General features: G+C 40.2%; 1 protein-coding gene across 2 annotated transcripts in view; it reads left to right on the top strand.

The window, feature by feature from the left end:
• Positions 1-16017: 16017 nt before the first annotated feature.
• Positions 16018-23879, top strand: part of SNX4 (sorting nexin 4) — a 71554-nt gene continuing 63692 nt past the window's right edge. Inside the window, exons 1-2 of one of the 2 annotated variants that reach the window (XM_086675166.1) lie at positions 16018-16189; positions 20697-20723. In XM_086675166.1, coding sequence (XP_086531292.1) covers positions 16049-16189; positions 20697-20723 — 168 coding nt within the window. In that variant the 5' untranslated portion in view covers positions 16018-16048. The remainder of the gene's footprint in view (positions 16190-20696; positions 20724-23879) is intronic. The other variant, XM_086675167.1, reaches the window with a different exon arrangement.

The raw sequence follows: 23879 nt of genomic DNA on the forward strand, positions 1-23879 counted from the left end.
CTATATTTTCTCAGAAGTTTTATAGTTTAAGCTCCTACATTTAGGCATGTAATCCATTTTGAGTTAATATTTTATTGAATATGGTGCAAAATATGTATCAGAAATTGTTTTGTTTTTTTTTGCAGTGGATACCCAATTCTTTCCAGTGCCATTTATTTCAAAGACTATCCTTTACACTAAAAAGCTCTATGTACCCCTGTGTTCACTGCAGCCTTAATTACAATAGCCAAGACATATAAGAAACCTAAATGTCCATATGTCCATCTCTAGATGAATGTATAAAGAAGATGTGATATATGTACATACATATACACACACATGCACAATGGTATATTAATCAGCCATAAAAAAAAGAAGGAAATCTTGCCATTTGTGACAATATGGATGAATCTAGAGGGTATTATACTAAGTGAAATAAATCAGACAGAGAAAGACAAATACCATATGATTTCACTTATGTGTGGAATCTAAAAAACAAAACAAATGAAAACACAAAACATAAATAGACTTGTATAGGAAACAAACTGATGGTTGCCAGAACAGGTAAGAGTTGGGGGTGATCAAAATAGGTGAAGGGGATTAAGAGAAAAAAACCTTCCAATTATCAAATAAATAAGTCATGGGGATGAAATGTACAGCATAGGGAATATAGTCAATAATATTGTAATAACTTTGTGTGGAGACAGATGGTTACTAGACTTATGGGGATAATTTTGTAATGTATAAAAATATTGCATTACTATGATGTACACCTGAAGCTAAAACGATGTTGTATGTCAATTATACTTCAACAAAAAATAAGAATAAAAGACTATCCTTTGTCTATTGAATAGCCTTTACACCTTTCTATAAAATCAGCTGATCATAAGTGTATGTGTCTAGTAAGGACCCTGTTTTGTTACATCAAATTGGTTTGTCTATCTTTATACCAACACTGCACTGTCTTGATTACTACATCTTCATAATAAATCTTAAAGTCAGATAGTATAAGTCTTCCAACTTTGTTCTTTTTCAAAGTTGTTTGGTTATTCTAGTTGGCATTTCCATATAAATCTTAGGATAAGGTTGTCAGTTTCTACAAAGCCTTCTGGGATTTTGTTGCAATTTAGTTGAATCCATCAGGCAATTTGGGGAGAATGACTTCTTACCAGTCTCGAGTCTCTTGAACCATGAACACAGTGTTTTTCCACTTATTTCAGTCTTCTTTAATTTCTCTCAGCAATATTTTGGGTTTTTTTTTTTTTTTTTTTTTAGTATACAGGTTTACATATCTTATATCAATTATTTCTAAGTGTTTCATATTTTTTATTTTGTAAATGACATTTTAAAACATTTTCAGTTTTTAATTGTTTGTTGCTAATATACACAAGAAGTACAATTTATTTTTGTATATTGAGCTTGTATCCTACAGCCTTGCTTAACTCATTTATTTCACCTGGTAGCTCTTTTGTAGATTCCTTATAATTTTCTACAAAGATGTTCTTGTCATCTTTGAACAAAGACAGTTTTATTCTTCTTTTCCAATCTGAATGCCTTATTTCTTTTTCTTGGTTTATTGCATTGGTTAGAACCTCCAGTACAAAATGAAATAGAAGTGGAGAGAGCAGACATCTTGCCTAGTTCCTGATCTTAGGGCAAAGCAGTCTTTGTTAAATATGATGTTAGCTATAGGCTTTTCATAGAAACTCTTTTTTTTTTTTTTTAATTTTTTTTTCAACGTTTATTTATTTTTGGGACAGAGAGAGACAGAGCATGAACGGGGGAGGGGCAGAGAGAGAGAGGGAGACACAGAATCGGAAACAGGCTCCAGGCTCTGAGCCATCAGCCCAGAGCCCGACGTGGGGCTCGAACTCACGGACCGCGAGATCGTGACCTGGCTGAAGTCGGACGCTTAACCGACTGCGCCACCCAGGCGCCCCTCATAGAAACTCTTTTATCAGTTTGAGGAAGTTCAATTCCTACTTTGCTGAGAGTTTTTGATCAGGAATTGTTGGATGGTTATTCTTGCCTAAGTTTGCACTTGAATTTGGAAGCCATTTGGTCAATTGTTTATTAAACATATAATAAATTAAAAACCTCATGGTCTTAATACTCCTTATGGCTAAATCACAAAGCATTATTGAAGAGTGGGCTTGGTAGAATTTGAAGCTTAAAGACCCCTTCTTAATTTTTGGTTCTGCTATTTACTATTAGTGAAACGTTAGTCAAGTAAATCTAACCTAGCTCTGAGATTCAGTTTCCTTATCTTTAAATCAGTAATAACAAGGTAATGTTGACAACCATGTTACGTGGTCATGGTTACAATGGTCAACATGGTTACAATGGTCAACAACCATTGACAGTTGCCTGAACCAGAGAAAGCACCTTCTTAAATTTTGCACCCTAAGTACCTATTTGCCTCATCCTAGTTTTGGCCCTACCTTATGACATTCAATTCACTATGTTCCTGGAAGTGACAGTATTCTCCAAGAGTATCACTCTGAACCTAGTTCTCACTCTCAGAGAGTTGGATTTTTCTGAAATATGACATAGTGGACAAAATCCTACATGTATAATTCCAAATTCCTTGAATCTGAATTGACATTTCAGCTCTGTCTTTTAATAACTGTGGGATATGGGCAGATTTTTTACTTTTCTGAATTTTACCTTCACAAATTGCAAAACAAATAATAATTCCTGTTTTATCAGGTGTTTTGAAACTCAACATAATGATGGATGGACAAACACTTTCATTGCAAACATCTCTGAGAGCATATCGCTGCTGAAAGCTTGATGAATTCCTGCAAAACCCAGTCACACTAAAGAAATGACACAAAAATGTTCCAAGTCTCCAAGTGTATTGAGCCCTTTCCTTCCCTTGGTGCATAATGAATCACTGGTGAATCACGTGGTCACTCACAAATACATTCAAAGGACTAAAGCAGACAATTGGTTTGCTCTGTATAAGACCAAAAATTACATCACAGAGTGAGCAACTTTCACTTGGTTTTCAAATGAATTTCATTTCATTCGAATTCTCTTTAATTATCAACAATAAAATGTATGTAAGTAGCCATTCAGTTTAGTGAGTTCTGATAATTGTATATACCCATGCCCACATCAAATCAAGATATGAACCTTTAACTTAATTGAGAGTGTTCCTTCAGGCCCCTCTGTAGTCAAATCTCCCAGCCTCCCAGAGGCAACCATTCTCATTTCTATTACAGAATATTAGTTTTGCTCGTTTTGGACTTCATACAACTGAATCATACAGAATGTACTTTTTGAAAAACTTTTAATTTTTTTTTAATATTAACTAAGATTCTAGTTAAACAGGGCTCAGAGCTAGGGTATCCATGTTCCCTTGCCTATTTAAAAGCAGAGGTAACTTGAGATTTATATTTCCATTCACAGTTGTTATACTGTTATTTTCCAATTTTCCTATTTTCCTGGTTTTCAGAACCACCCGGAAGTGCAGTAAAAGACTGAATACTTGCGCAGGTAGTCAGGAAGCTTGCCTTTCAGTCTTTTCTCCATTACCTCGGGCAAACTCTTAGCTGTAAGTTCTGGCCCATAAGAATTTTTAATTTTTTTATCATTTTAATCAAGGTCACTGTTAAAAATAGGCATATTTCTCATAAACATTTGAAACTTTGGATTTTCTGTTGAGGTGAGCTTTAGGGAAAACTACACTTACTCTCTTTAGACCTGTTCTGCTGGGCTCAAGACATTTAGATAGCCTGCATTGTATGTGGCTTCTTCCAAATTGGGATGACATTGTGCAGCCCAGATACCAGGCTGCAAAATTTTAAAAAACTAGTAATTCCAATTCTGAAAAAATCCTATTGTGGCTGACTCAAGGCAGGAGAGCAAGGGAGTGGAGATGAGAAGTTGAAGGCTGACTTACGTTTTACTGTATGTATATCTGTTTGTGTCACTTAACATCTGAACTAAGTACATGTATTAATGTTTCAAAATTCTTTTTAAAATTTTTTTATTTACTCTTTTTTTTAAGTTTATCCATTTTGAGAGAGACAGAGACAGTGTGAGTGGGGAAAGGGCAGAGAGAGGGAGAGAGAGATAATCCCAAGCAGGCTCCACACTGTCAGCGCAGTCGTTGGGGGAGGGGGGGGGCTCAAATTCAGGAATCATGAGATCATGACCTGACCGAAACCAAGAGTCGGACGCCTAACCGACTGAGCCACCCGGGCACCCCTAATTTTTCAAAATTTTTAAATAAAATTAAGAAGCAGAGGTGAATTGAAGTGTACAGCTGAATATGAGTTCTGAGGCCTACAGGAGAGACTTCTTGTCCTACATAAATCACTTAATATTATGTGGTAAACATTTGATAACCAGCAAGCATGGACCAGATGGCTGAGCTTAAATGGATCATTTTCTGCCATCCCTTTTCCTCCCCCTCCCACCTCTCCATCATTTCCCAGGATTACTCACCTTCGTGCTCCAGGACGTGATAATGTCATATCTGCCCCAAATACATCTGTTTCATGCCTTAGTGCCTCTCTTGCAGGGTTTCTGTGCCCCACCCACTCCACCTCTTGGCCTGGGTTAATTCTTCCCTCTTCCTTCTCTCATTGCCATTCCTGTTTGGATGAAGGCTCCTCCTCTGTGTTCCTGTGCTTATTACATAATAGTACTACATAGTTATTACATGGTATTGCTTTTTTCTTTTAAATAGCTTGTTTTTTAATATAAAAGTAACGGATGCTCCTTGTAACATTTCAGATGATGGAGATGTGTATATATAAATACAACCTTCCTCCCTTCGACCTCCATTCCCACTTGGAAGGATACCAGAGGGTGACTTTCCATACTTAAGAAAAAGTTGCTTGAGCAGAACTTGAGTTTATTTCTCTTTGTAAAATATTAAAATCACAGGAGATTATAAAGCAACAAGTGAACGCTGCCCTTGGATTTCGCCTTCACTTTCCATCCCCAAACCATTAACATTGTGCTCTGTATCCCTCCAGCCCCTCTTTCTATCCATTTCATATAAATGCACATGCATTTGCGTGGCAGATACTATAACACCAAAGCTCGAAGTGCTGTCATTACCAGATCCTCCCCTCCTCTTCCTCTGTGTCCTGCTTTGGGGGGATTCTTTGTTTTTCAGAGCGAGGTTATGGGCAGAGATATCCACTGAAGATGAGTGAAGCAAAAGATTTCTCTGCATAAGAAAGATTTTGGAGCCATCCTGAGAAAGAAAGAAAAGATCTGGAGGGTGGTGAGGAAGGAGGAAACCCGTGTGAGCAGGGAGTTTTGAGGTAAGAGGGCAAGGGGAGAAATGAGGAGCAGTTGCTTTGACGGGGAGGACACTGAGGAGATGTAGATATGTAAAGAGAAGTTTTAGCAAGTTTTAACAATTTAATATAATTCCTCACGTACTATTTCAAGCGGCTTTTAGTAAGGATCACTGTTAGTTTTTAAGGCTTTAGGGAGTCATATTTGTGTTTCTTGTGGAAGTATCTATAGGTCCATACCGGATCTGGGGGCGGAGTGAGTCTCCCTGGAAGCACATGGGCTGCATGGAGGAAGTTTGTGGGAAGTCAAGGAACAAATTCGGGAGCCTGTAAGGAAGGGAAGGGGAAGTAGGAGTGAAAGTTGGGGATGCAGCAAATAAACATTCACTATGGTGGTCTTAGGGGCTGCTCCCATGTAATACCCAATGCTCATTATACTCAGCCTTAGCAAAGTTTGCCAGTGGACAGAACCTGCCCACATGTGCAGAACTTTTTCAAAATCCTGAATTTAAATTATCGAAATATTAATGAGTTTGTGAGTTTAAGCCCCACATCGGGCTCTGTGCTGACAGCTCAGAGCCTGCAGCCTGCTTCCGATTCTGTGTCTCCCTCTCTCTCTGCCCCTCCCCCATTCGTGCTCTGTCTCTCTGTCTCTCAAAAATAAACTAAAAACATTTTAAAAAATAAAGTAAATAATACTTTGAAAATTTAATAATAAGTAAAGAATTTTAATTGATTATCAAAACTTTCCCCACAAAGAAAGCTTCAGGCACATATTGTTTCAGTGATGATCTACAAAAATTTGAAGAGGAAGTAATACTAATCAACAATTTCATTGAATAGAGAAGATAACACTCTGAACTTATTTTATGTAGCCAGTAGTACCTGAATATCAAGAAAAAGGTAATTCTTTTTTTTTTAGTATTTTTTAATGTTTATTAACATTTGGTAGGCAAATATGACAGATATAAATACAAGCATACCTTAGAGATATTGCAGGTTCCGTTCCACACCGGTGCAAAAAAGCAAATATCACAATAAAAAAATAAATAAAAGGGGAGTTTCAGTCCATGCACCTGCTGTTCTTAGTTCCAGCTTCCTGTCATAGGAGAAAGGCAAGACCAAGTGAGTGAAGATGTTCACAGTATTGAGTATAAAAAAACCAGGTTTCATACAAAACATCATGTAAGACTTGATCCTATCTTTATGGATTATATTTGTGTACATGTCCATGGTGGGGGAGAGACTGTTCAAAAATATAGTGATTGTTCCTGGATCTTGGTATTATGGATGAGTTTTACTTTCTTCTTTTTGTTTGTTGCTATTTCTTAAATTTTATTTATTTATTTATTTATTTATTTATTTATTTATTTATGTATTTATTAAAGGTTAGTTATTTATTTTGAGAAAGAAAGAGAATGAGAACATGAGCAGAAGAGGGGAAGAGAGAGAAAACCCCAAGCAGGTTCTGCACTGTCAGCACAGAACTCAATGCAGGGCTCAAACCAGGAGATCATGACCTGAGCTGAAACAAGAGGTAGACAAAAGTGACTGAGCCACCAGGGTGCCCCTATTTCCTAAATTTTAAAAATGATGATTATGTTACCTGGGTGGCTCAGTCGGTTAAATGTCTGACTCTTGATCTTGGCTCAGGTCATGATCTCATGGTTCATAGGTTCGAGCCCCACATTGGGCTCTGTGCTGACAGTGCAAAGCCTGCTTGAGATTTTCTCCCTCCCTCTGTCTCTGCCCCTCCCCCACTCATGTATGCATACACATGGTCTCTCTCTCAAAATAAATAAATAAACTTTAAAAATTGATGCTTTATGTCATTTCTGTAGCAAGAAAAAATTAAAGATCATTAAAAGAAATAATGCGATTCTTGTCCATGGTATTGTTTACAAACCCTAGTCTGAATAACTCTTTGGTGGGTATGTTGGCACCAAGTTTAAGCATCAGGTAGGAAGTTGGACTTGATTTCTTTGGAAATCCCTTATAATCTAATTGTGATTTAATGTTTTAGTAGACATATATGTCATTACAGATATGACTCTAAGTGTTAGTGCAAGTCTGTGTGTCTGTGAATGGATTATGTCTTTTTATTTTGTGTTTTTGGTGCTTTGACATCTTGGGGCCTTGCTGACCCTCGAGAGATTGCGCCTCCCAGGGATAGCCAATTTCTAGCATACTTTTTTGTGCAGACCAACCAATCCAGAGCCCATACTTCCAAATACCTCCTTTATGGGCTCTTACATAATTCCCCTTCCCTATCCCAGGGCCAGCTACCAGACAACTAGGGACAACCCTTAGCCCCAGAGCCCTCTGAAATTATTCAAACTAGCCAATCCTAAACCTATTTATCCTGACTTGCCCCATTTCTTCCCACAGATACCACAATAAAGGCTCCTGTGGTATTTTCCCCTCTCACTCTGCTTCTCTGTGTGGTCACTATGAATGGCATGCTGTGCCTTCTGTTTCTAGGAATCTGTGGGCATGATAAAACTTCTTCTTGGAGCACCTGGGTGGCTCATTTGGGGTGCCTGGGTGGCTCAGTCGGTTGAGTGTTTAACTCTTGATATCAGTTCAGGTTGTGATCTCACTGTCATGGGACTGAGACCCACGTTGGGCTCTGTGTTCTTGGGGCCTGCTTGAGAGAGTGTCTCTCTCTCTCTCTCTCTCTCTGCCCCTCCCCTGCTCACACACACACACTCTCTCTCTCAAAATAAATAAACATTAAAAAAAAAACCCTCTTTTTTCATGGCACTCATTTCTGTGTCTGCATGTCTCACTATACCAAGTTAAAACAATTCCCAATGCTGGGCACCTGGGTGGCTCAGTTGGTTAAGCATCCAACTTCTGCTCAGGTCATGATCTTGTGGTTTCCAAGTTCGAGCCACACATTGGGCTCCATGCTGACAACTTGGAGCCTGCTTGGGATTCTTTCTCTCCCCCCTCTTTACTCTTCCCCTACTTAAGCTCACGCTCACTCTCTCTCTCTCTCAAAAAAAAAAAAAAAGTAATAATAACAAAAAAATAAATAAATAAAAGAAATAAAAGAGAGGATTCATTTAAAAAGAAATTCCCAAGGGGTCAACAGTGACTCCATATGCATGTACCTAGATCTCTCCTACCACTAAATTTGTTCAGAAGAGACAGAATTGGGCAAGATTTTGTTCTGGCAGCAATCCTACAACCTATAAGCTGGTTTCCCCCAAATGGGATCTGTTTTATTCTTCTCAGAGCAGAGTCTCTATATATTTACTTGGTGTTGTGGCAAGAGGAATAATTATGACCTCTGTTCAAGAAGTCATAAAAAATCTCCAAAACCAAAACACCCAAATGGATTTAATATAATTTTGGAGGAGAAAATACAACAAAACCCCAAACACATAAACACACACATACACACAGTCAGAATCAGGTAATATATCCTGAGAAACTTTCAGGCAGCCCTAGTTTTCAAACAAAGATCAGGTGGTATAATATAAATATCAAAGAAAACTCTCCATTCTAGTCAGTTGCCAGGCTCTTATGAGCTTGCAAAGTATCCATTTTACCCTGTAGATAAGCTGTTATTCATCTGTACAATATTAGCTGATGCGTGCCATAAGACCCACTTATCCCAAAATGCCTTGGCCCTTCCAACCTATCTGGTTTCAGCGTCCTAGTTGTAAACAACTATATTCTTTAGAAGACCTCTATCAAAGTGTATTTAAGTTATCTAAGGGAGGGGCGCCTGGGTGGCGCAGTCGGTTAAGCGTCCGACTTCAGCCAGGTCACGATCTCGCGGTCCGTGAGTTCGAGCCCCGCGTCAGGCTCTGGGCTGATGGCTCAGAGCCTGGAGCCTGTTTCCGATTCTGTGTCTCCCTCTCTCTCTGCCCCTCCCCCGTTCATGCTCTGTCTCTCTCTGTCCCAAAAATAAATAAACGTTGAAAAAAAAAAATTAAAAAAAAAAAATAAGTTATCTAAGGGAGAAGTAGTATTTTTTTTTAAGATTTTATTTTTAAGTAATCTCTAGACCCAACGTGGGACTCTGAAATCAAGAATCACATGCTCTACTCACTGAGCCAGCCAGGTGCCCAAGGGAGAAATATTTTTCTCCTGTGGCGGCTTTCATGATTTTTAACTACTGAAGATTCTAGTACCTGGCTTGCTGTAGAACTTTCCGGGAGTTTCTCAAGCCATAGGGGTTTAGGGGATGGTTCTGCAGGTATTGCGTGCATATTCCAGTCTTCTCTACGGGCATACAGCCATGAAGCAGTTTATATGATCACCTTGGCAGATGAGATTGGCTGGGAGAGGGCAGGTGTCTAATAAATATTTATTGCATGTTTAGTTGGATAGATAGGAGCTCCACTATGTCAGTCATAGCTCTGTGCTGTATAGACCAGAAACCAACACTAGTCACATCAAGCAAGTAGAGAAAATCCTGGGAGGATATCAGGCACTCACAGAATGAAGGCAGGTAATCTGGGGGGTAGAAAGTTGCAGAATCAAGGTAGCTCTGGTGACTCAGCACAAAACCCACAGGAAATTCATGTCTTGGGAATAATTTGGCCCTTGCACCACTACTGGCCGGATGATGGCTCTAATCTCCAGCATCCTCTCTGACCCATGATTCAAAGTTCTGGGACTTTCAGGGTCTGAATGGCTGAGTTGAAATAATTTCCCATGGGTAGTAAAAGAAGGGTCTGAACTCTTCAACTGCAGTGAAGGACTGCATACCAACACTTGGTTTCCAAACGAGGTCAGAAAGGAAGATGGTAATGTTAATGGGAAGGGGCCAAATTAGATATTATGCTGTGAACAAGGGCAGATGTCATCCACACTGACATGAGGTGGAGCTGGTGCTGGTTGCTGGTCAAGGCTAAAGGAGAAGAAGGGTGTGGTTCTGGAGGAAGGAGAAGAACATGACCCTTAGAGACCCTAGGTGGCCAGCAAGATAGCAGAATCCCAGGGAGCAGAAAAAAGAATCTGGATGGAGAGGAGCAGAGAATAGGTGTTTTGTGGTGTTCCTAGGCTAACAGAAGACCTGAATAAATATTTGTTAAATTCATTAAAAAATCTAAATCATGCTAATTCAGATTATTAGTGACTATAGCTCTCCTGGCTGGATGAAGTGGGGAGTGTGTCCCAACAGAAGCTGACTCATCCTTAGCCTGGCTGGTCATCCCTCCTCTTAAGACCTTTCCCATTCATTCTGGAGCAAGTAACTGCAAGCCCTTCCCCAGTAAGAGATGTGTGTGTGTGTGTGTGTGTGTGTGCGCACGCGCGCGCGTGTGCGTGTACATGGGGGCAGGGCGGGGTAGTGGTGATGGTGGTGGTATATTCTTTCCTTGTCTGAATCTGAAGAACAGGGATCATCTGTATCCAAAACGTCTATGGAGTCATGGCGCTGGGCTTTCCCAGACTTTAGCCAGACTAGAGTGACTTTGCCTTTATCTTTCAAGAAAATATACTTTTTAATTATTCTGTTATATATTTTTTATGTTTACTTATTTATTTGGGGTGGGGCAGAGAGAGAGAGAGGGAAAGAGAAAATTCCAAGCAGACTCTGTGATAGTGCAGAGCCCGATCTCACAAACCCTGAGAGCGTGACCTGATCCGAAATCAAGAGTCAGATGCTTAGCTGACTGAGCCACCTAGGTGTCCCCCAAGGAAATATACTTCTACCTCTAGGTTTTCAGGTGAGGTATCAACCCTTGATTTCTGCCAGTTATTTTCCTCCTTTTCCAGAAAAGTCTCTCTTTTTCCTTTCCTCCAAGCAAAGCAGCATGGCCCAAATGGATTCTGAAGTCCTATAAATTTGAGTGTGATTCTTGGGTCTTCTCCTTATTTGATAGCTGTGTGACCTTGTCAAGCGTGCTTCTTCCTCTGTGAAATGGGGAAAATAGTGCCTGTCTTGCCAGGGGCATCATGAATATGTATGCCAAAGTGCCACATACATAAAAAACTGCAGGGCAGGGGTACCTGGCTGGCTCAAGCAGTAGAATATGCAGCTCTTGATCTCAGGGTCATGAGTTCAAGCCCCACATTGGGCATAGACCTTACTTAAATAAAATTAAATAACATAGACCTTACTTAAATAAAATAAAAATGTTAAATGCTTGAATTAAAAACAAAACAACAACTGCAAGGCAAGTTGTCCAAAAGATGGACAAAGGGCACCTGGTGGCTCAGTCAACTGATGGTCTGACTCTTGATTTCGGCTCAGGTTGTGATCCCAGGGATGTGAAATTGAGCCCCACGTTGGGCTCCACACTCAGCAGGGAGCCTGCTTGGGATTCTTTCTCCCTTTCTCTCTCTGTCTCTCCCTTTGCCCCTCTCCCATGCTCACACACACACTCTCTCTCTAATTAAAACAAACAAATAACAGACTACTTATTAAAAAAACAAAAACAGGGGCGCCTGGGTGGCGCAGTCGGTTAAGCGTCCGACTTCAGCCAGGTCACGATCTCGCGGTCCGTGAGTTCGAGCCCCGCGTCGGGCTCTGGGCTGATGGCTCAGAGCCTGGAGCCTGTTTCCGATTCTGTGTCTCCCTCTCTCTCTGCCCCTCCCCCGTTCATGCTGTGTCTCTCTCTGTCCCAAAAAAAATAAATAAAAAAACGTTGAAAAAAAAAATTAAAAAAAAAAAAAACAAAAAAAAAAACAAAAACAAAAACAAAGAAAACAAAAACAACCCCAAAAGATGGGCAAGAAATTCCAGATACCACCTCTTCTCCCAATCGAGGCTTTTTAAACACTAGTTATTGCCTCTTTATTGAAAAGAGTGTCAGCTTGTAGGCAGCCCCAACGGTAAGACAGATATATTATCTAGTGGATATAAATAATAATTTTTGAGAAATATAGTATTTTATAACAGAGCAGAAATAATTCCTCAGGCACTATCAAAGCTTAAATAAAATTTCTCTTAAAAATCTCCCAGCTCCTACTAAGCTTAAGGTTGGTTACACAAAGATGTTATATAGACGGATGGTCACTGCTGTGTTGTTTATAAAAGTAAAGCTTGAAATCAACTTAAACTGTCACTACAGAGGGGCACTTGGCTGGCTCAGTCAGTAGAGCATGCAACTCTTGATCTCGTGTTGTAAGTTTGAGCCCCATGGTGGGGGTAGAGATTACTTAAAAATAAGATATTTAAAAAAATATAGAGGATTATAAGATTAAATAAATTATAGTAATTTTTCTAAGTTTATTTTTTTTAGTAATTTCTACACCCAGTGTGGGGCTGGAATTTATAGCCCCAAACAGGAGTTACAATGCTCTTCCGATTGAGCCAGCCAAGTGCCCCAAATTATAGTAATTTTTTACGATAAAACTCTAATTAGTCTTTGAGAAGATTTTGTACAAATATATTTACTCACGTGGAAAGGTGTTCTGGCTGTATTAAGTGAATAAATTATAAAATAACATTATAGGGGCGCCTGGGTGGCGCAGTCGGTTAAGCGTCCGACTTCAGCCAGGTCACGATCTCGCGGTCTGTGAGTTCGAGCCCCGCGTCAGGCTCTGGGCTGATGGCTCAGAGCCTGGAGCCTGTTTCCGATTCTGTGTCTCCCTCTCTCTCTGCCCCTCCCCCGTTCATGCTCTGTCTCTCTCTGTCCCAAAAATAAATAAACGTTGAAAAAAAAATTTTTTTTAAATAACATTATAGTATGATTCCATTTTTATTACATATGTGTATAATATTTGAAGGGATATATGTTAAATGTCAGTACTTATCTTTGGGTGTGAGAGTATGGAGCTTTTATATTACTTTTATTCATAACTATTTTCTAATTTTCCCACAATGAACAATGAAAAGATGAGGAAATTATTATCCAATCCTTTTTGCCCTGATTTTAGACTTTTCAATGACCCTTTTCCCAAATTTGGTTTCTTCAAGGCTATCTCTCAAGAAAATATGCGGAGGAAGTTATATCTAGTTAACTTAAAATTGATATCAAAGGTGGTATCTTTTTTTTTCTTTCTTTTTTTTTTTTTGGTGTAAAAAAGTTATTTTATTAAAGCACAGAGACAGGACCGATGGCCAGAAAAGAGCTGCCTCAAAGGCAGTCTTGATTTTTTCTCTCTCACAAAAAAAGAGGTGTGAATTGTAAGGGGTGGGGAAATTTCCCTTTATCCTTCTAGATTCTTTTGGCTAGTCTATTAATTAAATTGACATAGACTGATTAACAGTACAAAAATAAGTTTAATTATGTAGGTATGGGAGCCCCATGAGAAGGGGAAGAACATGAGACCCATGAACATGTCAGGAAATAATTGAGGCTTAGATGTCATCCCGGACTAAGGAATGGGACAGGGGCCTGGGATTCAAAGGAGAGGAGGGTAATTCACAGGACGATAATAAGAGCAGATGTTTGGTAATTAGAGGTTTGCCTTGTTGTACAGATGGGTCACTCAGATAAAAAGTTATCTCTGGTAATCATTGTCTTTCTGGGCCAGGCCTACATAAATTCTTTTAGGTATTTAAGGGAGAGGTAAAAGTAATTTTCTTGACTCATCTGGGTCTTGATTGCCTTCAGCTCAAAATAATACACATGGCAAAGTGGCATATTTTGGGGTCATAATGAAGGGGAAACAGATGTTCCTACTCTGTTTTTCTTTCTTTCTCTCTTTTTCTTTCTTCCTTTCTCTCTTTCCTCTTTCTTTTCTTTCTTCCTTCCTTCCTTTTCCTTCCTTCCTTCCTTGTTCCTTCTTTCTTTCTTTCTTTCTTTCTTTCTTTCTTTCTTTCTTTCTTCCTTCCTTCCTTTCTCTTTCTTTCTTTCTTTCTTTCTTTCTTTCTTTCTTTCTTTCTTTCTTTCTTTCTTTCTTTCTTTCTTTCTTTCTTTCTTTCTTTCTTTCTTTCTTTCTTTCTTTCTTTCTTTCTTTCTTTCTTTCTTTCAATCGTACACAGCACTATGGCCCCCTCTCCATGAATGCTTTGTAAAGCCCTGAGCCCCTTTCCTTGTTCTTACTACAGGATGAAATACTCAAATCACCAGGCCAGAGGAATTATCCTAATGGCTCTCCAAACTTGTTAAGGATCTCAAATGGGGAGAAAGTCATAGAATAATGGTTACAAATCTGTCCCTGGGAAGATATATATTTCTCTTGTGATAAATTAATAGTCTTGCGATTTAAAAATATGTTTCCTGAGAATTTGCCTAGCATGAGTAATCCCTGATGAAATGTCTTCAAAAATTTGAGTAAATATCCTCTGTAGCAGGATTCTTGCACAGAGAATCGAGGCTTTTCTTTCCAGGAAGCAACTTTACTTGTGCCAGCATGGCTCAGTTGGGTTCTTACCCAAAGAACTGAGACCTCAACGCCAAGTGGCGTGGTTTTTTATTTATTTTCTCCTTCTTTGTCTCCCATATATGGTAACATACAAACATGTAGTCTGAATAAGTGGTCTCATGTTACAAGGTTGTGAGGGATGTTTTCACATAGCTGTATAACCAGGTTACCTTGAGGTTTTTTCTTTTTCTTTTTTTTTCTTTTCTTAGGGAGGGGACCCTACCACACTACTGTTTGTTCAGAAGGGAAAAAAAAGTAAGGTAGGGTCCCTGCTTTAAAAAAAAGTCCAAAGTCAGTTGGGGCAGACAGACATATAAATAAATAATTGTAAAATAAAACAAGCAACATTTTTATCTTATTTTTTTTTAACGTTTATTAATTTTTGAGAGAGAGACACAGCATAAGCAGGGAAGCGGCAGAGTGAATGGGAGACACAGAATCTGAAGCAGGCTCCAGGATCTGAGCTGTCAGCACAGAGCCCAATGCAGGGTTCGAACTCCCAACGGTGAGATCATGACCTGAGCCAAAGTCGGACACTTAACCACTGAGCCACCTAGGCCCTCTAACTGATTTATTAACACAGTGATGTTAGCATTTGGACATTATAACTTGATTGAGGTTTTAGGGATGAATGGGAAATTTACCAGTTTGGGGGGGGGGGGGTGGGCAGAGAATGCAATCCAGGAAGAGCACATTGTGTGTCACAACTTGGAACAGCTAGGTATTTGGGCAGAATGAGGTTTGTGTCATGGAAAAACTGATGACCAGACTGCATATAAGGAACGGCCAACTACCACATCCTGGTACACCCAGTGAGCATTTCCCATCAGGTTACCATAGTGAATGCTTATCAAGGAAGCGGGTTCCGAAAATTCATTAAAGTATGTTTGTAGAAAATGATCAGAAATCTCTGGGTTTCTCCGGATCAGAAACGCAACGGATTTCAAACACCGCTTCAGCCAAATGCTTCACTTCTTCACTTCTCTCAAAAACTTGCATGTGCTACCTTTTGCTAAATGTGTTACTGGACCCGCTAAAAGTTTTTTATTTGCGCCTCTGATCTTTCCGGGTAAAAAATGGAACCTACAAGGCAGGCAAGTCAGAGGCCGAGAGCGAGGTCAGACTGCGGCCTCCGATTTCTTTTGTGTTTCAATTTTTCTCTAGGTGATCACCAATCGGAATGGTTCCCATGTCTACTTTGGTCTTCACCTTTCCCTTTTTTCCCCTTCTCTCCCTCCATCAGTTCTCCCGGGTTTCTGCGTATCCCAGTTTAGCAGCGGTGGCCAGTACCTAGGCAGGCGCGCCTTTCCGCCTCAGCCACAGGCAAGGGAGCTCTGTGGGTCTCAGCCGCCGCTGACCGAGCCAGGGGAACGGGCTCCACGCGCGGCAGCATAAGCAAGGAAAGGGGCTCTGGGAGCGGTAGCCCCGGCTAGGGAAGGAGGGCCGGGCGCTGCCTCCCGGGCGGGGAAAGGGGGCGGGGCGCGCTGCGCGGCGGCGCAAGCGCACTGGGTCTGCCGCGCCAAACTGCAGACATGGAGCAGGCACCTCCGGATCTCGAGCGGCAGTGGCAGCCGGCTCCCCTAGAGCCGCTGGGCCACACCGACGCGGGGCTGCAGGCTGCGGTCGGTGAGGAAGCGGAGGGTTCCCGAGACGAGGTCCCCGGAGACGGCACGGTGAGGAGAAGGGGCAGCCGAGGCCGCAGGGCCTGGTGTCCGGGCCTAGCGGGCTGGGCTGGGCTGGGCTGGCGAGGGCCGGGGGACTTGGCCGGGGGTGGGGGGGGGGCGGGGAAGTCGCGGTGAGGGGACAGCAGGGTGGAAGGGCCGAGCCACAGGTGCATTGAGGGAGAGGCTCAGTGGAAAAGCGGGTTCTGGGGAGGGGCGACCGCCTGGGGCAGCGGGACTGAGGGAAGGACGGAGAAGGCGGCGGCGGTGAGGGGAGCGGAGGAGATGTGTGGGTGCGGTCCCGGGGGCATGGAGGTCGGAGCCCGGAACCTGCCAGGCTGGAGCGGGTGCGGTGTTCAGAGGTCGGGGGACCTGGAGGTTGGGACCTGAAGACGAACGCTGTTGTTCTTGACATTCTGGTGAGGGGTTGTGCGAACGGAGGCGTCGTGGTGAGTGGGCAGTGGTGTTGAAGGAAGGGAATGAGGGGCTTGGCCAAATAGTTGGAGGTTATAAAGGGTAGTCGGCTTGGTGCCACCATCAGGAAATTGAAGAAGGTGTCGGATTCAAGAAAAGGTACAAATAAAAAAAAAATTAAACTCCTTATTTATCTGCAGTTTCTTCGTTTGGAGGCAGTGCCATATTTTCCAGTTGACGTTTTATCATTTATATCCCATGTATTTGCTTTGTGAAGCCCCTGGTAATGAGTGATTTTCATCACCTGAAGAGAGGAGAAAATGCAACATCTTGTAGTTGTAATTGCTTTCATTCCGAAGTGTTTCCACGCATAATGCAAGATAGGTAGACCGGTTAAATTGAAGCATTCCAGAAACTAGCGCGCCACGTGAGACCATTCTATCCAAGAGTGTGCATTAATCATCAGTTTGCTTTTTTTTTCTGGAACAGGTGTCAGTGCTAATATAGAATTGCCCATGCTTCTAGTATATGGATAACGAAAAGTTAAAGCTGTTTGCTGAATGTAACTAGAAAGTCTCTAGTCTCTTTAGAGACCTGATACCCAGAACTTCACAGGACGGTTTCTCCTTCTTAGGGAAATGTTGAGAAATATAAGGTAGCATGAGGACTTTTTTGGGCGAGTTTTAAGTTTTTCATTTATTTTTTTCCCAAAATGTAGAATTATTTGTGGAAAAGTCAGGATCTCATATTAAATGTGAGAGAAGTGTGTGTATTCTGTGGTTTGAAACCTTGGCTCTTACATTATTTGCTTTAAATTTTTTTTTTTTTTTTTAGGGCACCTGGGTGGCTCAGTCTGTTAAGCATCCAACTTCGGCTCAGGTCATGATCTCACAGTTCATGAGTTCAAGCCCCATGTCCAGCTCTGTGCTGACAGCTCAGAGCCTGGAGCCATCTTCGAATTCTGTGTCTTGCTCTCTCTCTCCCCCTCTCCTACTCATGCGCTGTGTCTCTCTGTCTCTCAAAAATAAACATTAAAAAGAGTTTTTTGGGGTTTTGTTTTTTTTTTGAAAGAGAGGGAGAGGGAGTGTGCATGTGAGCAGGGGATGGCCAGAGGGAGAGATAGAGAGAATCTTGACCTGAGCTGAAATTGAGTCGGAAGCTCAACTATCTGAGCCACCCAGGAACACCTGATTTGCTCTTTATTCAGGTCTCCACTTGTGACTTAGTTTTTGTGTTTCCCCTTACAAACAAATCAAAACAAAACAACTTTTATTGTGAAGTATATCATTAGTACAGAGAAGATCTCACAAAATAATTATATCACAAAATAATTGAAGCCCTCATATGTTCTCTCATTACAGCTCACTCCCTCCACCACAGAGGTAGCCTGTATTCTGCATTTTGTATTAATAGTTCTTTTGCTTTTCTTATAATCTCACCATATATATTCCTAAACAATATATTGTTTAGTTTTACCTGACTTTGAAATTTACATAAGTGACATAATTTTACTATTACTTCCTCTCTTTGCTCAATATGTTTTTGGGATTCCAAAATGTGGCTTAGTTCATTTATATTGGTGGCTTTGTAGTCTGACATTTTATTTATATAAATATAAATACAGATGAGGGAGAAAGATTGTTAAGCAGGCTCCATGCTCAGCTCAGAGCCTGACGAGGGGCTCAAACCCACAACCCTGGGATCATGATCTGAGCGTAAATCAAGAGTCAGATGCTCAATTACTGAGCCAACCAGGTTCCCCATATAGTATGCCATTTCATAGATATTCTACAGTTATTAATTTTTTTGTTTATTCATTTTTGAAGACAGCGAGAGACAGAGCACAAGCAGGGGTGGGGCGGAGAGAGAGGGGACACAGAATCTGAAGCAGGCTCCAGGCTCAGAGCTGTCAGCACAGAGCCTGATGCGGGGCTTGAACTCACGACCGGTGAGATCATGACCTGAGCTGAAGCTGGACGCTCAACTGACTGAGCCACCCAGGCACCCCTCTACAGTTATTTCTTCTTGTGTTTACAGACTTTGGGATGGCTACAAGGTTCTTGCTATTTCTAAAAAATTACTGTCGTTAATTTTTTCTTACATATCTCTTGGTGCAAATATCTAATATAAATTTAGGTGTGGGGTTGCTGGATTGTAGGGTATTAGCACATTCAACCCTAGTAGGTGATGCCAAATTGCTTTCTGTCTTTATCAACACTTAAATCTTTAGATCTTCAAGTAGTTGCCAATCTCATGGATATGTGTTAAAGCAATTTTAGATTATTTCAAAAGGCAAGAATCCTACCTTTTGTTGGCAACAACAAAACATCATGAGTTTAATTTTAATTATAATGATACAGTTTTGGTGGGGCACCTGGTTGGCACAGTTGGTAGAGCATGCGACTCTTGATCTCAGAGTTGTAAGTTTGAGTCTCAGGTTGGGTGTAGAAATTAGTTTAAAAAAATCTTGAAAAAAACTTTTTTGGATAATTTTTTTGTGAAAGCCTTTAGATGATTAATGTGAAGTCACAACTATAGTATAAAATCCATTTATCTTAATTTAGAAGTTGATTATAAATACCTCATTAAAACTTATGTATATTAAGTTTGAGATATTTGAAAACCCAAAGATGATATCGTATAGTAAAAGTTGTATTACCTGACATTTTAGGAAAATGTTTGTAAATATACCATTCATTAGTGACTGAACTTATGGGGTTTCTTAAAGCAGCTCCCTAATTTAGTAATTCTAGAGACACAGGTCATTTGGACAGATATTTTCAGAATCAAACATTTCAGAATCAGGAGTTTAAACATAAACATTCACTTATACTCTGTACGTTGTCCCCTCCCTGACAAAACTCCCAAGTCCTTCCTTAGAGGGTCATCTACTCACTTTTCCCTCTTTCTATCCTCTCTTCTCCCATCCACTTCCAGTTGAGAAGTATTGCAATAACCATAGCCACGTTGTTACTGTTATTGATAGGAATGTGGTCTGAGCAGAAAGATTTGTTGTTTGTGGGTGCTATGCACAGTAAGCTGTACTTTTTATTTAATTCTGTAAGTTACCCCCGAAAGACAGATAAAGATGGGGAAGCATAGCTTCAGAGAGAAGTAATTTCACCAGCTAGTCACTGGTATGGCTGGAATCTGAGCCCAGGTCCTCCTGGCTAGGAAATCAGTGCTCTTTCCAGCAAGCCATGCTGCTTCATTCCAAAAAAAAAAAAAAAGTTAAAAATAGACTTGTTAATTTCTCCAATACTGTACTTTAAATCTTTTAGTTACAATATTAAGAAAAAAGGTGCAAAAGATGTGTTGATTTATCAAGCAATTTTTCGCCACAAAAATATGTATGCAGATGGTGTGTAGAGATGCAGAAAGCTTGCCTTATCTTAGCCTTTTTTTAAATTTTTAATTTTTATTAGAGAGAGAGAGTGGGGGGGGGAAGGGTAGAGAGAGAGGGAGAAAGAGGGAGAGAATCCCAAGCCCCAGCACAGGGCTCAAACTCATGAACCACGAGATCATGGCCTGAGCCAAAGTCAGATGCTTAACGGACTGAGCCACCCAGGTGCCCCGTCAGCCTTATTTTTGACTGCAGGTTTGGGCCGAGAGTAATTATACCAGTTGCCCTACACCTGTGGGTAATAGAAACAAGCACTGCTTGAGTCTCAAATCTCCTTTGGTTTCAAACATCACTAACCAGGATTCTTTAAATTCTGCTATCAACTCTTCTGTAGTCTCTTCTTTTTCTTTCTGTGAGTCTTCAATCCTCCTCCTTTCCATTGTTTATTTAGAAGTTTTCTTTTTTTTCCTTTCATACTTTTGTTCCCTGTAAGGAAGAGGGCTTTTTTTTTTTTTTAAGTACTGCCAGTTCTATTTAAAATAATTTAGAAGATGGAAAAATGAGAGAGGAATCCAGTCTCTAAGAAAGTAGCAATTAGTCCTGGCAGAAGAGAGATGAAATAGCAAGGGAATGGGAAGTAGGAGAACTTCTTTTTAGTCTGGAAGATTCCATTGAGTTGATAGTTAATAGTGTTTGTCCAGAGAAAAATCATTGCCTGAGGGAGTCATGAGTGATTTTTTTTTTTTTTTTTTTTTTTTTAAGGAGCATGCTTTAGGCCTGGGAGTGCTGGTGAGTGCAAAGAGTTCTTGTGCAACTTGTGCTTCTTGCTTAGCAATCGCTGTATCCCGTGACACCTTCGCTGATTGGCAGCAGAGAACTGAGTGCAATAGGCTGGTACTGTGAGCAAGGTTTGAGGCATGTGTGGGTGAGAATAACATGAAAAAGGAAAAGAAAATGTACAGGGGTAGTTACAGAATGTATCAGTTTAGCAGCAGATGATTAAATCACACTGCAGAATCTTTCCTCATTTTCTACCTCAGCAGCTCTCAGAGTTAGTTTTTCAAGGGTGACTCACAGTACAAAATACATTTTCTACATCCTAATCAGCATACATATCCTTTAATACATAATTGTTCAGGAAACAATACTTAATCATTACTTCATATAGTACTCTCTGACATTCTTCTATTTTTTTAGTGCTTATTTATTATTTTAATGCTTATTTTTGAGAGAGAGTGGGAGCAGGGGAGGGACAGAGAGAGAGAGGGACACAGAATCTGAAGCAGGCTCCAGGCTCTGAGCTGTCAACACAGAGCCCAACGGGAGGGGGATCGAACTCACGAGCTGTTGAGGTCGTGACCTGAGCCAAAGTCCGATACTCAACCAACTGAGCCACACAGGCGCCCCTGTTTATTTTTTAGAGAGAATGGAGGAGGGGCAGAGAGAGAGAGAGGGAGGATCTGTGCTGACAGCAGAGAGCCTGATGCAGAGCTTGAATTCACAAGCTGTGAGATTATGACCTGAGCTGAAGTCGTACCTTTAACCAACTTGAGCCACCCAGGTGCCCCTATTCTTTTTTTCTTTTTTTTTAGGTTTGTTTGTTTGTTTATTTATTTTAATGTTTATTTATTTTTGAGAGGGAGGGAGAGGGAGAGAGGGAGACAGTCTGAAGCAGGCTCCAGACTGAGCTGTCAGCACAGAGCCTGATTCAGTGCTTGAATCACAGACTGTGAGATCATGACCTGAGCCAAAGTCACATACCTAACCGACTGAGCCATGCAGGCACCGCTAGAAGAAGAGTGCAAGAGTGAGAGAAAGAATGTGAGCACAAGTGGGGGAGAGGCAGTGAGAGAGCGTGTGCGAGAGAATCCCAAGCAGGCTCTACATTGCTAATGTGGAGCCCGATGTGGGGATCATGACCTGAGCCGAAATCAAGAGTCTGATGCTCAACTGACTGAGGTATCCTGGCGCCCCAGTTATTTATTTTTAAAAAGAAATGTTGGTCACAAACCGCCAAATTGATTTCATGAACTGTGAATATGTTCTGACTCAGTTTGGAAAACTGTTGAGACTTACATATTTTAAGTAAAAATTAATGTGTTCTGAATCACTGTTAATTTTAAAAATATATATTTTTATAGATAAAAAGCATATTTTTATAGATAAGCATATTTTCTATGCTATTTAAAAAGCATAATGTATTATAACTAAGTTTTTCTTATCTACAACTGAAGTAAGCTTTGCTCTTAGGCCTAAGTTAAATACATTATTTTTAACGTAACACCTGCTACTTTTGACTATTGTAGACATATCCCCTGAGGAAAGTCAATTCATTGGGTAGTTCTTAAATTTCAGATCTTTGACCTGTTTCAGTAACACAGTAGCATCACACTTGGAAAAAAAGATTGTAAGAAAGTAACCCAGGAATGGTACGTCAGCATGGTTAGTGCTGGGTTGTGGGATGTGTGTGATTTCTATTTAATTTTTCCTATACTTTTCAATGTTTATACATTAAACCTGTATTAGTTTCATAATAAGAGAAAACTTAAACCTACAAATAATAAGTGATAGGTAATACTTGAGCTCTTAGAACACTCTACCTGCATTCACTCATTAAATGTTCCCAATAATGTTATGAGGTCAGTACTCTCATCCTCATTTTATAGATGAGGAAACTGAGGCAGAGAGATTTAAAAACTCAAATTCTGGCAAACTGGGTACTAATCTGAGGGTGAATTGATCCTTGGCTCTTCTAATTACAAACTTTTTTTTCCCCCTGATTTCCTGTTATTTTATGTTTTCCTGATTATCTGCTTTGGCTGATGCTACACTGATTTCTTTTGATTTCAGTTTATTTGTATTTGTGTTTGTCCATGTTATAATTTTTATGCCTTGTGTTATGTGTTAAACTTTCTCTTGTTTACCATAGGGAATTTAAAACATTTGCATTGTCCTAACTGGCTTTATTTTTAGTTGATTTTCTTCTGTGAGGTTTTATGCTTTCTTATTTTGGTTTCTATTTTTGGTTTTCCTTTGTGGGCAATAATTCTTTGGTTTTATCCTCAGTAATGATTTGGAAGGCATGTATCTTTGTTTTTTTCCTTCTCTCAAACATAACAAACTAAAATTACTTTTGTAAATGTAAAGACTATTTAAAAATCTTTTGAAATAGTCTCATTTATAAAAATGGTATCAAATTTATAAGCAAGTACAGTATGAAGATCCTTTTTTCCCATGAACTATTTTAAGATTTATTTATTTATTTTGAGAGGCAGAGAGAGCATGCATGTGTGAACACATGCATACGGGAGAGGGTCAGAGAGAGAGGGAGAATCCCAAACAGACTCTGTGCTGTCAGAGCCCGACTCTGAGTTCTATCTCATGAACCGTGAGATCTTGACCTGAGCTGAGACCAAGAGTCAGATGCTTAACTGACTGAGCCACTGAACTGCCATTATAGTCCCTCATCTCATTCCCAAAACTTTCAGTGTGAGGGGTGCCTGGCTGGCTCAGTCAGTAGAGCCTGCAACTCCTGATCTTGGGATCATGAGTTTGAGCCCCACCTTGGCTGTAGAGATTACTTAAAAAAACAAAACAAAACAAAAAAACCTTTCAGTATTTCAGGGTCAAACAAGGACATTGTCCTATGTAACCACAGTACTGCTATCAAAATCAGGAAAATAACATTGATAAATGACTAGTATCTAATCCTCAAACTGTTTAAATTTTGCCAGTTGTACCAATAGTGTTTCAGAGCAAAATGATCCAGTCCAGACTCATGGATTGCATTTAATTGTATTATCTCTTTAGTTTCCTCCAATCTGGAAGTTCTCAGTCTTTATGCATCTTTGGCAGAAATTGCCACTGAAGTCATGCTGTGTTCTAGTTGTAACTTAACAGTACACACATGATTTGTATTTCCCAGTAGTATGATCACATTTTCTG

The sequence above is a fragment of the Puma concolor genome, chromosome C2 (genome assembly GCF_028749965.1).
Source record: "Puma concolor isolate L17-30 chromosome C2, mPumCon1.1.hap2, whole genome shotgun sequence".
Taxonomy (NCBI): Eukaryota; Metazoa; Chordata; class Mammalia; order Carnivora; family Felidae; genus Puma; species Puma concolor.